General features: G+C 47.9%; 1 protein-coding gene across 1 annotated transcript in view; it reads left to right on the forward strand.

Annotated features, from left to right (window-relative positions):
- FRMPD2 (FERM and PDZ domain containing 2) overlaps nt 1-13043 on the forward strand; it is a 64904-nt gene that overhangs the window by 6501 nt on the left and 45360 nt on the right. The window contains exons 4-10 of the mRNA XM_043475502.1: nt 693-825; nt 2277-2364; nt 2806-2932; nt 4999-5070; nt 7137-7311; nt 8042-8192; nt 8863-9001. Coding sequence (XP_043331437.1) covers nt 693-825; nt 2277-2364; nt 2806-2932; nt 4999-5070; nt 7137-7311; nt 8042-8192; nt 8863-9001 — 885 coding nt within the window. The remainder of the gene's footprint in view (nt 1-692; nt 826-2276; nt 2365-2805; nt 2933-4998; nt 5071-7136; nt 7312-8041; nt 8193-8862; nt 9002-13043) is intronic.

The raw sequence follows: 13043 nt of genomic DNA on the forward strand, positions 1-13043 counted from the left end.
TGTCCACTGAGCACAGGATCCAGTGGGGACTGAGGGGCTCTTTTATTTGAAAAACACTAGAGCCTGCCATCCATCAGCGTGCATTGTCCCCTGATCAACACTGTGATGATGTTCAGCATTGTCATCAGAAAATTATAAAGTGATTTTGATCACTTATTCAACTCTAACTGGGGCACTGAGCTAGGTGAGCTACAAGGGTGTGTAAAGCATGCAATGAGGTCGCAGGAGGCAGACAGGCAAGTGAATTTGTTGCAACATGGTGTAATAGAGACAGATGTGAGTAAAGTGCTGAGGCGAGGTGATGAGAAGACATTGGTATCAGCAGTAATGGAGAGGGCAGAGGTGGAGAGGATTAGAAGTGAAGACGATGTAGCTCTGAGTCTTGGCAGCACAGGGGCGATCATCAGGGAGACCCTGGCCTGCCAAGGGTCTTGGTGTGAGCCAAGGCACAGGAGTGCGTGGGTAGGCAGGTTTTGGGGGGTGGGGGCAATTGACCCATTTCTAGGCTGTGTGGTTGGTGGGCGAGCGTGTGGGTGAGTTCACTCTGGTGGCTACTGTGCTCCTTGTTGGACTCCCATTGTGAAGGACAGACCCTTCCACATTGATTTAAACTGATGGCCAGGCTGTATGTCTTTATATAAGTGTTCCCTCTTGACCTTGGGATGTGGATGTGTGATGCACTTGGCCATCAGGTGGAGAGGAGGGCCGTGGAGGAGAGGTCCTCTGGGCAGCGAGACAGAAGCCACCTGCTCAGGAACAGGCTGCATCAAGCGAGCTATGAGAGCCAGGCGGCGTGGGCTCTGGGGTGTCCGCATCGCTGCAGAGGTGGGTACGCCCTGAGCATCCCCTGGGTGGGCTGATGATATCCACTGTATTGTTTCCTGCTCCTTTCGTTGTTTCATGGCCTGATGTCCATGCTGTGGGCTCAGAGAAAGCCCGGGCAAGCCCCATTCTTCCAGGGTGCCCCTGAAGAGAAGGGACTGAGCTTAGGACTCTGCCTGTGTCCTGAGGAAAGCTTCACTTGGAGATATAATTTAGCTGAGTTATTTATAGCCAACTTAGACTCTTTTTATAATGAGTTTTTTTTTTTTTTTTTGTAGCAATGCCATTTTTTTTTAGTTGGAGGCTAATTACTTCACAATATTTCAGTGGGTTTTGTCATACATTGATATGAATCAGCCATAGATTTACACGTATTCCCCATCCCGATCCCCCCTCCCACCTCCCTCTCCACCCGATTCCTCTGGGTCTTCCCAGTGCACCAGCCGGAGCACTTGTCTCATGATCCCCCTGGGCTGGTGATCTGTTTCACCATAGATAATATACATGCTGTTCTTTTCAAAACATCCCACCCTCACCTTCTCCCACAGAGTTCAAAAGTCTGTTCTGTATTTCTGTGTCTCTTTTTCTGTTTTGCATATAGGGTTATCGTTACCATCTTTCTAAATTCCATATATATGTGTTAGTATGCTGTAATGTTCTTTATCTTTCTGGCTTACTTCACTCTGTATAAGGGGCTCCAGTTTCATCCATCTCATTAGGACTGATTCAAATGAATTCTTTTTAACAGCTGAGTAATATTCCATGGTGTATATGCACCACAGCTTCCTTATCCATTCATCTGCTGATGGGCATCTAGGTTGCTTCCATGTCCTGGCTATTATAAACAGTGCTGCGATGAACATTGGGGTGCACGTGTCTCTTTCAGATCTGGTTTCCTCAGTGTGTATGCCCAGAAGTGGGATTGCTGGGTCATATGGCAGTTCTATTTCCAGTTTTTTAAGAAATCTCCACTATATTGAGTTTTAACTGTCCAAGTTGATGAAAACAAATTGAAGCAAACATCACCAAAGAAAAATTTTTCCTTTAATTGATTTCTAGGCGGAATGAAAGGAGAAGCAATTTGTAAAGATTATTTTTATTGTTGCTCTAAGTGTGTCGGAAGAATGCCTTTTAGAATAATCTTCAAATCTTCTACTATTCTCTACTTTTCAAATGAATGTGAGATTTGAGAAAGAAAATAATGTTGCTGTCTGTTGACCCTAAAACAAAGTACTCTTTCTTGTTAGGCTTTATCTCTCCCAAACTCCCCCAACCATCTGTGACTGCTATTTCTGTTTATGTTTTTTGCATGAGGAAACAGAACGTTCAAGTAACTTTGTCAGCATCACACAGCTATCAAGTCGTGATGCTGATATCCGTACCCTAAGTTGCTTAATGCAAGAAAACTGTGTTATTTGCTTCTGCCCGTGCCTTTCACTATGATGTTTGGTTAGTTTCAGAGAGAAGCACAGAGACCCAGAGCTCCCTGGAGCCCGGACTGAACACCTCAGCTCACGGTCGCTGTAGCATCTCTGTGAACAGGTAGGCAGCAAGGTGTAGAGTGCTGTGAACTTGGTGTGGGGTATTGGTGTGGGAGCGGCTGTACCCTGCTTCTTCTCTTTTTGATTATTAATGAGAAGTCTCTTGCTTTTCAAGAAAAACCTGATCCTATTCCACTGGCAGGTGAAGAAGCCACATTTAAGCAGATATGAGCTCAAGGTGATGAGGGGCCTGATGGCAGTTGAGCTGTCAGGGCGTTCTCTCTCCTCTAGGAACCACGTTAGGCTCAGTTTGGAAACAGCGTGCTGTTATGTAGAGACTGTCTATGTTACATGAGCTGCACAACAAACAACCACAAAACACAGTGTTAAAAACAATGACTCATTTAGCTTTTGATTCTGTGTTAGGAATTTAGGCTGTGTTCAGCCTAGAGGGAAGTTGTTTCCACTGTTAATTGTTGCTTCTTCTCTGACTGCTGGCCAGCGCCCTTCCAGTTCAAGTTCCCCCAGATCTTCAGGAAGGCCGACGGCTCAGCTCCGGTTCTGCTCTCCCAGAAAACTCACGGCCGGCAACTCCTTCCCAAAGGGGTTTTTTGCAAAGAAAGGGAAAGGTGAGCAAAAAGGATCGAAGGGCACTTCCACAGGTGGTGTGAGAGAGGAGCCATGACGCTGACACAGCAAATGAAAATGGGCAGGATCCTGCTGAGGGCCAGCCTCCCTGGGCTGAGACTTACAGACTGAAATAATCTTCAACCCTGTAATTCAGGGCAATAGGTGTTATGGAGTGGCCTTGCTATAATCTCTGTAGGATAGGAGGTTGAAGGTTCCGGGTCCCACCATTCAGGAAGTTCACAGCTGTTGATGTGAGGTGAGGACAGAACAAGGGAGGTGGTGAGAGAGCTGACAAGGCCAAACATACTTGGAAGGGGCCTTCTGAGCAGGTGATGTGTGGAAGCAAAGGAATGGGTGGGCTAGTTTGGGAGAGAGATTCTCCAGGCTGGCTGGCACAAGAGCAGGAGAGTTTGCATGAGTGTGGGGAGTTGGGGCTCAAGAGTAGCAGGCCGGCTTGCCCCCCTGGGAAGTCCAGGCTGACAGGCGAGACCATGTCGGGTGGCCCCTGCTCATGGCTCCGGGAACCCGAGACTCCTGGCAGGCAGTCTGGTCTCAGCTGAGGGGCCAGCTTGCTACACCTGTGCTGGAGGGTGAGATCGGGCGTGGTCCCAGGTTGCACCTTCTGCCCCAAACAGCCCTGGTGCCAGCAGTCAGAGCCACTTCCACTGTTTAGATAAAAAGCACCTGTCCCTCCATGTGTGATACTGACATTAGCTGAAAAACTAACCACACAAGGCCACAGTGGCCATGGGGATGGGCACCCCTGGATCTGTGACAAGCACCTCCAGAGCAGGCTGTTCACGAATGAGGCTGTCTCTGCCTGGCTTTCTGTTTGAGCGTTAGGAGCCCTTTGGGAATGTCAGGCCCAGAAGCTCCCAGCAGGCCTTGTCTGCCTGTCTGTCTGTTGCAGAGAGATTTGCTTAATGTGCTCAACTAATTAGGGATGAGTGGAGCCTGGCATAGCCTCAGACATCCTCTCCTGTGTGGCGATGAGCACCATATTCCGCTCCAGCCCCTGCTGCCCTCCAAGACCTCTCTCGGGTCCTCATGAGCTTGGAGGGATGGGGATCGAATGCTTCTATAATATTAGCAACTCTCTCAGGACATGCATTACCCCCTGGCTGCACTTTTGGCCTCTTGAGACAGAAGTCCTATTGGGTACCCATGGGGGACACATTAGAAGGCCCACCTAGGGACTTCCCTGGAGGTCCAGTGGTTAAGACTTCACCTTCCAATGCAGAAGATGCGGGTTTGATCCCTGGTTGGGGAGCTAAGATCCCACATGCCTTGTGGCCAAAAAAGTAAAACATAAAACAGAAACAACATTGTAACAAATTCAATAAAGACTTTAAACATGATCCACATAAAAAAAAATCTTAAAAAAAAAAGGCCTACCCAATCCTGTGACCCACTAGGGTTAGTTTGGGTGAATTTCTTAACCTTTTGGAATCTCCATTTCCTGCAAAAGGGGCTGAGAATGTGCACCCCACATGGTGCACTGGGTGCACCATGATGATGGCTGGGTATAAATAATAATGGCATCAGGGCATTTCCTGGGTCACAAGTGTGCAATGAACATGAAGTACTGTGACACTAAGAATAATACTCAGGCACACTACCGATTCAACATCCAGAACAAGGTAAAATGTTTACTTTGAATCTAAATCTCAAAGTATTTTTGTTTTCCAAAACTCTTGTTGCATATATTTATACATATAATGTATTGTATAATTTTGAGACATATAAAAGATTATATGATGATGCATGAATTATGACACTTAAAATGAAGTGGACACTCAAATGAAGAGCTAGAACATCACCAAAGCCACACTTACTTGTTTAAGACATCTGCTCTGAGATGCCTAGCCTAGCTAGGGCCTCCGCCCAGTTGATCCCATCTCATTGAAACCTGCTTCCTGCTGGTTTGGGGGAAGGGAACGCTGACAGTGGGTAGGAGGAGGTGAAACTATGGGGGAAGCTCAGTTCTGAAGCTGGGGGTCCAGCCCTGTGGAACTTGACTTTGATTTCTCTTCTTTACCGAGAGTAACTTTGCCTGTTTCCTTAGTTCTCCAGGCCGGAGTTCGCCCTGATGGCTGGAGAGGCCCCGGTGACCTTGTATCTGCCTGGATCAATTGTGGTAACTGCTGGGTTAGACTGAAGGGTGGTGAGCGGCCAGCTGAGCAGTACCCGAGGCTGATCGAGCTCTGAGGGGCTTACCGTCTCCTCCAGGAGCCTGCCAGCCCTTGCCAAGTCACACTGCTACTTCACATCCATCCTTCAGCATCCTCTTCCCCTTTTGGAAGAAACCTCTGTGACTTACCAAGTCCTGCTTGTCTTTCCAGACAAGCTCTGTCTTCATCTCCCTATTTAGTCAGGAAATACTGTTGAAGCATCTAGTAGGTGTCAGGTAACGCTCCACACCCCAGATCTCTTTGATATGAAAAGAGCAGATACTCCTTTTCACATGGAGTTGTGTTCCAGCATTATGCATTTATTTTCTGGAGAGGAAAAGTCAATCTCCCTTCCCTTGGTCTGCTGGCTCAACCCAGGCAGACCTGGATTGGGGGTGAATGACAGGCTGTCCCTCCTGAGGCTCAAGGAAAGAGCTTTGGTGTTGTTAGTCCATTGTGGGTACAGCCACTGGCTGGCTTGCTCTGACATGTTTGACTGGGACCCTCCCTGAACCAGCCTTCTGGGGAGGAGGGGAGAGATGTTGGATTATATAAGTGGATAGCTGCCCTGAGTGAAGGTTGGCAGAGGTTACAGAGTAGGGAGGGGGAGGGGGAAACTGGAAGGGGCCTGGGGCACTAGGGAACAGAGAAGCTGGCAGCCAAAACCCATTACCAGAGGTGGGCAGGCAGAACCACTGTGAACCCAAGCTCTTTGTGCATGTTCTAATGGGACGTCATTTAGAAAATGTACATTTGAACATGCAATCATTACAAATTTCAAGAGGGCAACTGCAGAGCATTAAACTCAAGCACAGAGCACTTCAAGCACCTTCCATACCCTCCCCTGCCCCTGGCATGAGCACGTGTGTTACACAACAATCCGGTGACACAGGTGCGGATGAGCAGGGACCAGAGTGGCTTAGGGTGTGCCATGTGGTCACCCCTGCCTGGGACCGTGGGGAATCCCACTGTCACAGGATCCCAGTCCAGTGCTGGGGAGTGGAGCTGCCGCTGGGTGTGGGAGGGTCATAGTGCGGTGGCAGGCTTGGTCTCGATGGAACTAAAGCCATCTGCAGTGCCCATCCATGACTGTCTTTTAATGAAGACATTCTGAAGAGGTCTGGGCCAGGCCTCAGGCTAGGCTCTGGGGCACAGGGAATACTCAGCCCTCATCCTTAGAAAGCAGGGACCCTGAGCACTAAGAACCAGGGCAACAGAGAAGGGAGTGGGTGGCTCAGTCCTCCAGGTTGCAGACGAGAGGTCCTGAGCCTGACCTGGAAATCTGGTGGGAACTTGCATGAGAGGATGGAGGGGAAGGGCGCTGGGCGCAGTGGGCAGTGTGTGCAGAGATGTGGCAGACCAGCTTCTGTGGAGCGGACTGATGGGCTGTTCTGAGTGGCTCGGTGGAGGTGGCAGTGGTCGGGGTGGGGCTACAAGGGGCAGATGCATCTGGAATTAATCTGAGCAGGGTCAGGGACAGAAGGCAGACGCTGCTCCACATCTTTGGATGTGCCTCTGCTGATCAATTTCTCAGTTCACAGTAATCTGCTAAGCTCTAGCCCTCTCTCCTCCTTGGACAGGTGCCCACCCAAGTTCTCTCTGTTGTGCTCTGTGATGACCTGGGGTCAGAATTGCACTGTTCACTACTCTGGGGGTATATGGTTCACCGTTGTGGCCCTGAGCAGTCCTCTTGGGAAGTGGAGCCCCAGGGATTTTTGCAGGGGAGAGACATCTGCTGCCTGAGGCCCCCCCACCCCCGCCAACCTTCCTGGCCCCTGCAGAGCCTGGCCAAGAGCAGGGATTTGAGTCCAGTTCCGCCTTTTACTAACTGTACAACTCTGGGCTGGTCCCTTACAGTCTCTGAACCTTGCTTCTCATCTGCTGAACAGGAATCATAAACAGACTCATCTCTTAGGTTGTTTGTCAGTTGAATGAGAAAATACACATAAAGCGGTTAGCACAGTAGCTAGCCCATGGTAAAGACTCCATGTCTTTGAGTTATTGTTACGGTTTATACTGTTCTTGTTTTTAGACCAAAAAAGCCAAGTCCTACTTGGCTCTCAGGGGCCTCCGTGTGGTGCTGCTGAGTGGGCAGTGCCTGGAGGTGAAATGTGACGTCACGTCGACAGTGGGAGCTGTCTTCAGTGCCATTGTATCCTTTGCCAACCTTGGGGAGCTCACCTACTTTGGCTTGGCTTACATGAAGGGTAAGTGGCTCCCAGGTAGCCCACAGCTGCCCTGATGCCTCAGGTAACCCTGGTGTCTAGGTGTGCGTGTGATATGTGTGCTCAGTCACACATTTGTGTCCGACTCTTTGTGACTTCATGGACTGTAGCCCACCAGGCTCCTCTGTCCATGGAATTTTCCAGGCAAGAGTATTGGAGCAGGTTGCCATTTCCTACTCCAGAGGGTCTTCCTGACCCAGGGATTGAACCCTAGTCTCCTGTATTGGCAGGTAGATTCTTTACCACTGTGCCACCTGGGAAGCCCAATGTCTAGGTCCCCGAGTTCTAGTCCTTCTAACAAAACTGCTTGAGACTAGGACGCAGCACCTTGTACACCTAGATACAGAGCACTTGGCCCATGACAGAAATGGAATAAATACTCAGTTCTGTGTTTTTTAATTTTATTTTTATAAAGCGGTCACTGGGAGGCAGATGATAAGCGATATCTCCTCTAAGATAAATATTCATATTTTCTCTTCTGGGTGCTAAGTTTCTTTTCACTGACACTTTCATCTTTGCTCCCTCTTCTTGGCCCCTCATGGGCCTGACAAAGATCCTGGGGCACTAGGAATCCAGACAACTTGCTTCCTGCTCTCTCCTACACTCAGTCGGCTCTTGTCTCACTCTTTGGGCAGAGCTCAGGGCTGTGAGTTTGATGCATGGTGCTTGCCCGACTGCTTTTCCCTCTAAACACTCTCTACTTCCATTTCAGGTAAAGAGTTCTTTTTCTTGGATGCTGAAACCAGGTTGTGCAAAATAGCCCCTGAAGGCTGGAGTGAGCAGCCCCAGAAGAAGAGCTCCCCAAATAACTTTGTGCTCTTTCTAAGGATAAAGTTCTTCGTGAGTCACTATGGGCTGCTCCAGTGAGTGCTGCAAACTTCTTGGTTTATTCCCTGGGCGTTTATGTCTGTCCAGGCTGACATTAGAGATAATGGGTAGGCAATGCTTGGCAAATTAATGTGTGTACACATTACAACAGTTATTGTATCTGGTCTTCTTTTTACTGGATTCCAATATGACAGAAAAGGGGAAAAGGTAAGTGTTTGGGGACAAGCCCTGGTCAAAATGAAAACTTTACCCTTTTGTTTCAAACACATGCCAGTCAAGGTCAAGTTCTCTCTCCCCTGACCCCAACATGCCCCACCTCCCGGCAGCTCAGTGATGAGGATGGGAGGAGAGGGTCACTGCTTTGGGACTGGATCACTTTCTCTGTTCCTTTGCTTATTAGACATACCATCTGACTAAGTATTGGTTTTCTTACTTGAGCCACAAGAACAAACATCTCCAGGGTATTGTGGGAAGTGAGTAACCCTGTGTCATGGACACAGAAAAGCCCTCAACGAGTGACAGAAGGCATGGTGTGGATAAACACGATCACCCTTGTGTTACTGGTACTGCCCTCTGGGTTCCTGCTGACTTGTAACCCATCTTCTCTCCTTTTTCTGCTTCACAGACTGAGGAAACCCTCTGAGTTTAGTGTTCTCCTTTGCTTTCAGCCTTCCAGTAACCTTTATTCCTGCATCTCTTTGGCAGGCACAGCTGGACAAGGCATCAATTTTACCTGCAACTTCGGAAAGACATCCTGGAGGAGAAGCTGTATTGCAATGATGAGACTCTGTTGCAGCTGGGGGTCCTTGCCCTGCAGGCTGAATTTGGCAGTTATCCAGAGGAGGTAGGGGTGGAGATCAGGGGCCGTTGGGTGGGTCACTGGAGAAGCAGTTATGGGACAGTGGGAAACTGTTGTAAATGTGAAGACTGAGCCTGTGTTCTTAGTACCTACCACTGAGATTGGGGTAAACTGCATCCATCCATCCATCCATCCATCCATTCACCTATCCATCCAACAAATATCCATCAAGTGTTCTTTGCTAAGCTCTGGGGGATACAAAAATGAACAGGTCAAGTTTATACATTGTAAGGTAGTTCTAATCTAAAGTCTTGCCTACAGCCAGTAATGTACTAATTTATTGAGCTCATCTCACTGGCTTTCAGATGTTTTGTGCCATGACCCCAATTAAAAAAAGAAACAAACATTATAACTCAACCTGTTTACATGTATCCATGTAACAGAAGCGAGGCAAAAGTTTAGGAAATAAGATGCACTTATGTGATACATATTGGTATTTCCTGTTCTATTCTAGTTAATTTATAAATGCTGGTTATGAACCACTCACAGGTCACCAATGGATTACAGGCAGCAGTTTGAAAAACATTTTTCAGGCTTCACCAATATCTTGCTCTCTTCCCAGCACATCTTCAGAAGTTGCCTCTATGTCTGGAGCCTTCTAAGTCCCTCTTTATCCCCTTGCATTTTTCACCGTCTGGCATGGAGTATCCATTTCCTTATCAGTCTTTCTATCAGTCTCTCCATTAGAATGGAATCCACCAGACGGTAAAGATTTTGTCTGTTTTGTTCTGCCATTTCCCTCACGCCAAAGCAGAGCCTCAAATATGGGGAGTTTGCTCAAGAGCAACTTATCTAAGGAGTGGGTGGATGAACTGAGTACAGGCTCTTGGCTGGATAACACTGTGGATAGAAGTCATCCATCAGGAAAGTCAGCAACTTAATGTCAGGGAAATGTAGTTCAGTTCCCAACACCCTACCCTTCTCTGACCCTCACTTCCCTGCTCCCACTTCATCTACAGGGACTGAGACTTCACTTTCTTCTCTTGGCATGTCCCCACCCTAACCCCTGCCTGGGCAGGAAGTCTCCCAGGGCCAGCCTAGCCCACATAACCCCTCCCTGCCCCTTTGACAAAACTCCAGGCCTATCACTGCTTGGAGCTCCTTTGTGTCTCCTCGCCTCCAGAGCTGGAGTCCTAACCATGCCTGGGCTGCTCACTCCTGCCCTTGTGCTGCTACCTTGAGGGGGTCTTGGGAGGAGAATGGCCCAGGCACATGGAGGGTGCTGTAAACCAGGGGTGCCCTGGCGAATCAGTCACCATCCTTGTTGCAGCCTCTAGTCCAGCCCTGTGATGGCTCCTACAGACAGGGAAGTGTGGCCTCCCAGGGCAGTGTTGGGCTGACCTTAGCAGGCTCTATAGATCGAAGGAGTTTTTGAGTCCGACGGAATGAGGTCCAAACCCTGCGTCTTTTGTTAAGTCGCCACGCGGCATTAGACATTATTTCTCTGTCTCAGCTCTTTATCTGCAAAATGGAAATAAGAGATAAGAGTAGGTCAGAACCACTGTCAGGGTGGAAGGTGGTGATGTGTGTCCAAGGCCCTGCACATCGCAACTGCTGTTTGCAAGTTTTCCTGCCCCCACTCCAGACTCAGGAGTGCTCTGCTGGAAAACAAAGACTAACTTTCAGTCTATAGATTCAAACATACAATTTTTAACCTGATACCCTAACTTAATGCTGAGAGTTGACAGAAACAGCAGGCCAGGTCCACTGAGGGCAGTTGGGAGCACATAGGCCCAGACCCTTCTACACTTTCTGCAATCCAGGCCCAGACCTGACTCTAGGCACCCCATTCTGGTGACCCCTTATGCCCACCATGTGCCCAGTTTCTGACTGGCCTCACCTAGTTTCTGCCTCAGCCTGGATCTCATCCTTCACCTTCAGCTTCTGATTCAGATCCTGTCTCACCTCCACCTCAGCATCGGCTCTGGCCACCAGTGTGGTTCCTAGATATTCTCTGCTGCCCCCATGTGGCCCCTAGAGGCAGGCCTCTTCCCTTTCTTGCACGTGTGTGTGTGTGTGTGTGTGTGTGTGTGTGTGTGTGTGTGTGTGTGTGAAAGCAGCAGATTACACATACCCATTCATTTGAGCATCTACTCGTTCAACCCTAGTTTATGGAGGGCTTGCTCCTTGCTTGCATCATCTAAGCCTGAGTCAACCCTGCAAAGTTGGTGTTATTTCCATTGCATTTTATTTTAAAAATTTAAAAAATAATTTTATTTATTTATTTCTTTGTTTTTGGCTCTCCCGAGTCTTAGATGCTGGGGAGGCTTTTCTCTAGTTGTGGTGAGTAGGGGTTACTCTCTAGTTGAAGTGCATAGGTTTCTCATCGTGGTGGCTTTTCTTGATGCAAATCATGGGCTCTGGGGTGCAAGGGCTCCAGTAGTTTTGGCATGTGGTCTCAGTAGTTGCGGCTCCCGGGGTCTAGAGCACAGGCTCAATAGTTGTAGTGCACGAGCTTAGTTGCTCCGAGGCATGTAGGATCTTCCTGGATCAGGGATCGAAACTGTGTCTTTGGCATTGGCAGGCAGATTGAAGAATTGTGCCTCTGTGAGGTTAGGCAAGCTAGTGAGAGCACCGTTGGGACTCATTTCTAGGGCCTTGCTATACTATGTGCCAGGCACTGCGGTGGGCACATTAAAAGGCATAAGGAGGTCTCAGAGTGCAGGCCTCTCCCTATATCTGGGTCACTGAGTGGGCAGGAGGAGGAGGCTGGCCCATCCAGAGCTGCAAGGATTTCACGGCAGCCTTAAGTTAATGGGCCTCGAGCCTGGGCAGCGCTGCCAGTCAGATCCAGGAAGGAACCTCGTGTGCCCTTCTAAGGGGTGGATATTTTGTCTGATAAATGGTTATGGTGCTGGGGAAAGAAACATGATTTGGAAACCACTGCAGTGAAAGACTGGAGGCACTGATGAATTCTAAGCTGGGAAGTAAGTAACATGATTACATTTGCATTTTAAAAAGGGAGACAAAGACAGTTTGGTACAAAAATAAATCTCCTTAATCACATCATTGCAGCAGAACAAATTTCCTCTGGGTGCATTCTCTTCCAGCCTTTGATCACACACGGGGATTTTATGCAGTTGTAAACATTGCCACATTTGATTTGCATTCAGCTTTCTCACTCAATAGTATGTCTTCCCCTGGCCTTCCTAATGAGCTTTTGGGATAACCACGTGGTATGCCTCACTAGGGCCAGAACTTGGCTTTCTTATTTGTTTTCTCACTCGTGGGCATCACCTAGAGGCGCCATGGAAGTGCTCATAACTACTACTATTATTATTCCAGTTGCTTCTAATTTTTCTTTTCAAAATAAATGACAAAGAAAGAAATACTTGTGCTGGAGCTTTTTTAATTTCATGCTGACTTCTGTTGATCTGACTTCTCTAGTTTTAGCAAAGGGATGCTGGGTCAATGGTCCTAAATTAAAAAAAAAAAATTTAATGTCCTAAACAATTTAAAAAAATGTTTAATAGACTTTTGTTTTAGAACAGTTTGAGGCTCATAGCAAAATTGGGTGGAAAATGCAGAGATTTCCTATATGCCCTTTTGCCTCCACATATGCTTCCCCCACTATCATTGTCCTCCACTATCACTGTCTCCTACTATCAATTGCAATTTATTGCAACTGATAAGCCTACACATTGATGTATCCTTATCTTCCAGAGTTCACAGTTAATATTAGAGTTCGCTCTTAGTGTTGTACATTCTATATGTTTGAACAAATTTATAATGACAGGTATCTACTCTTACAGAATCATACAGAATAGTGGCTTTTTTTTTTTTTTGGCCACACCACGTGGTTTACAGTATCTTAGATCCTCTACCAGGGACTGAACCTGGGCCCTGTCAGTGGCCTAAGCACTGGACCACCAGGGAATTCCCTAGAGTAGTTTCGTTGCCTTGAAACTCCTCTGTGCTCCACCCTCCTCCTCCCCTACCCCTGGCAACTGCTAATCTTTTTACTGTCTCTATAGTTCTGCCATTTCCAAAACGTCATATAGTTGGAATCATATAGTATGTAGCCTTT

This window comes from Cervus canadensis, chromosome 8 (assembly GCF_019320065.1).
Source record: "Cervus canadensis isolate Bull #8, Minnesota chromosome 8, ASM1932006v1, whole genome shotgun sequence".
In the NCBI taxonomy this organism is placed as follows: Eukaryota; Metazoa; Chordata; class Mammalia; order Artiodactyla; family Cervidae; genus Cervus; species Cervus canadensis.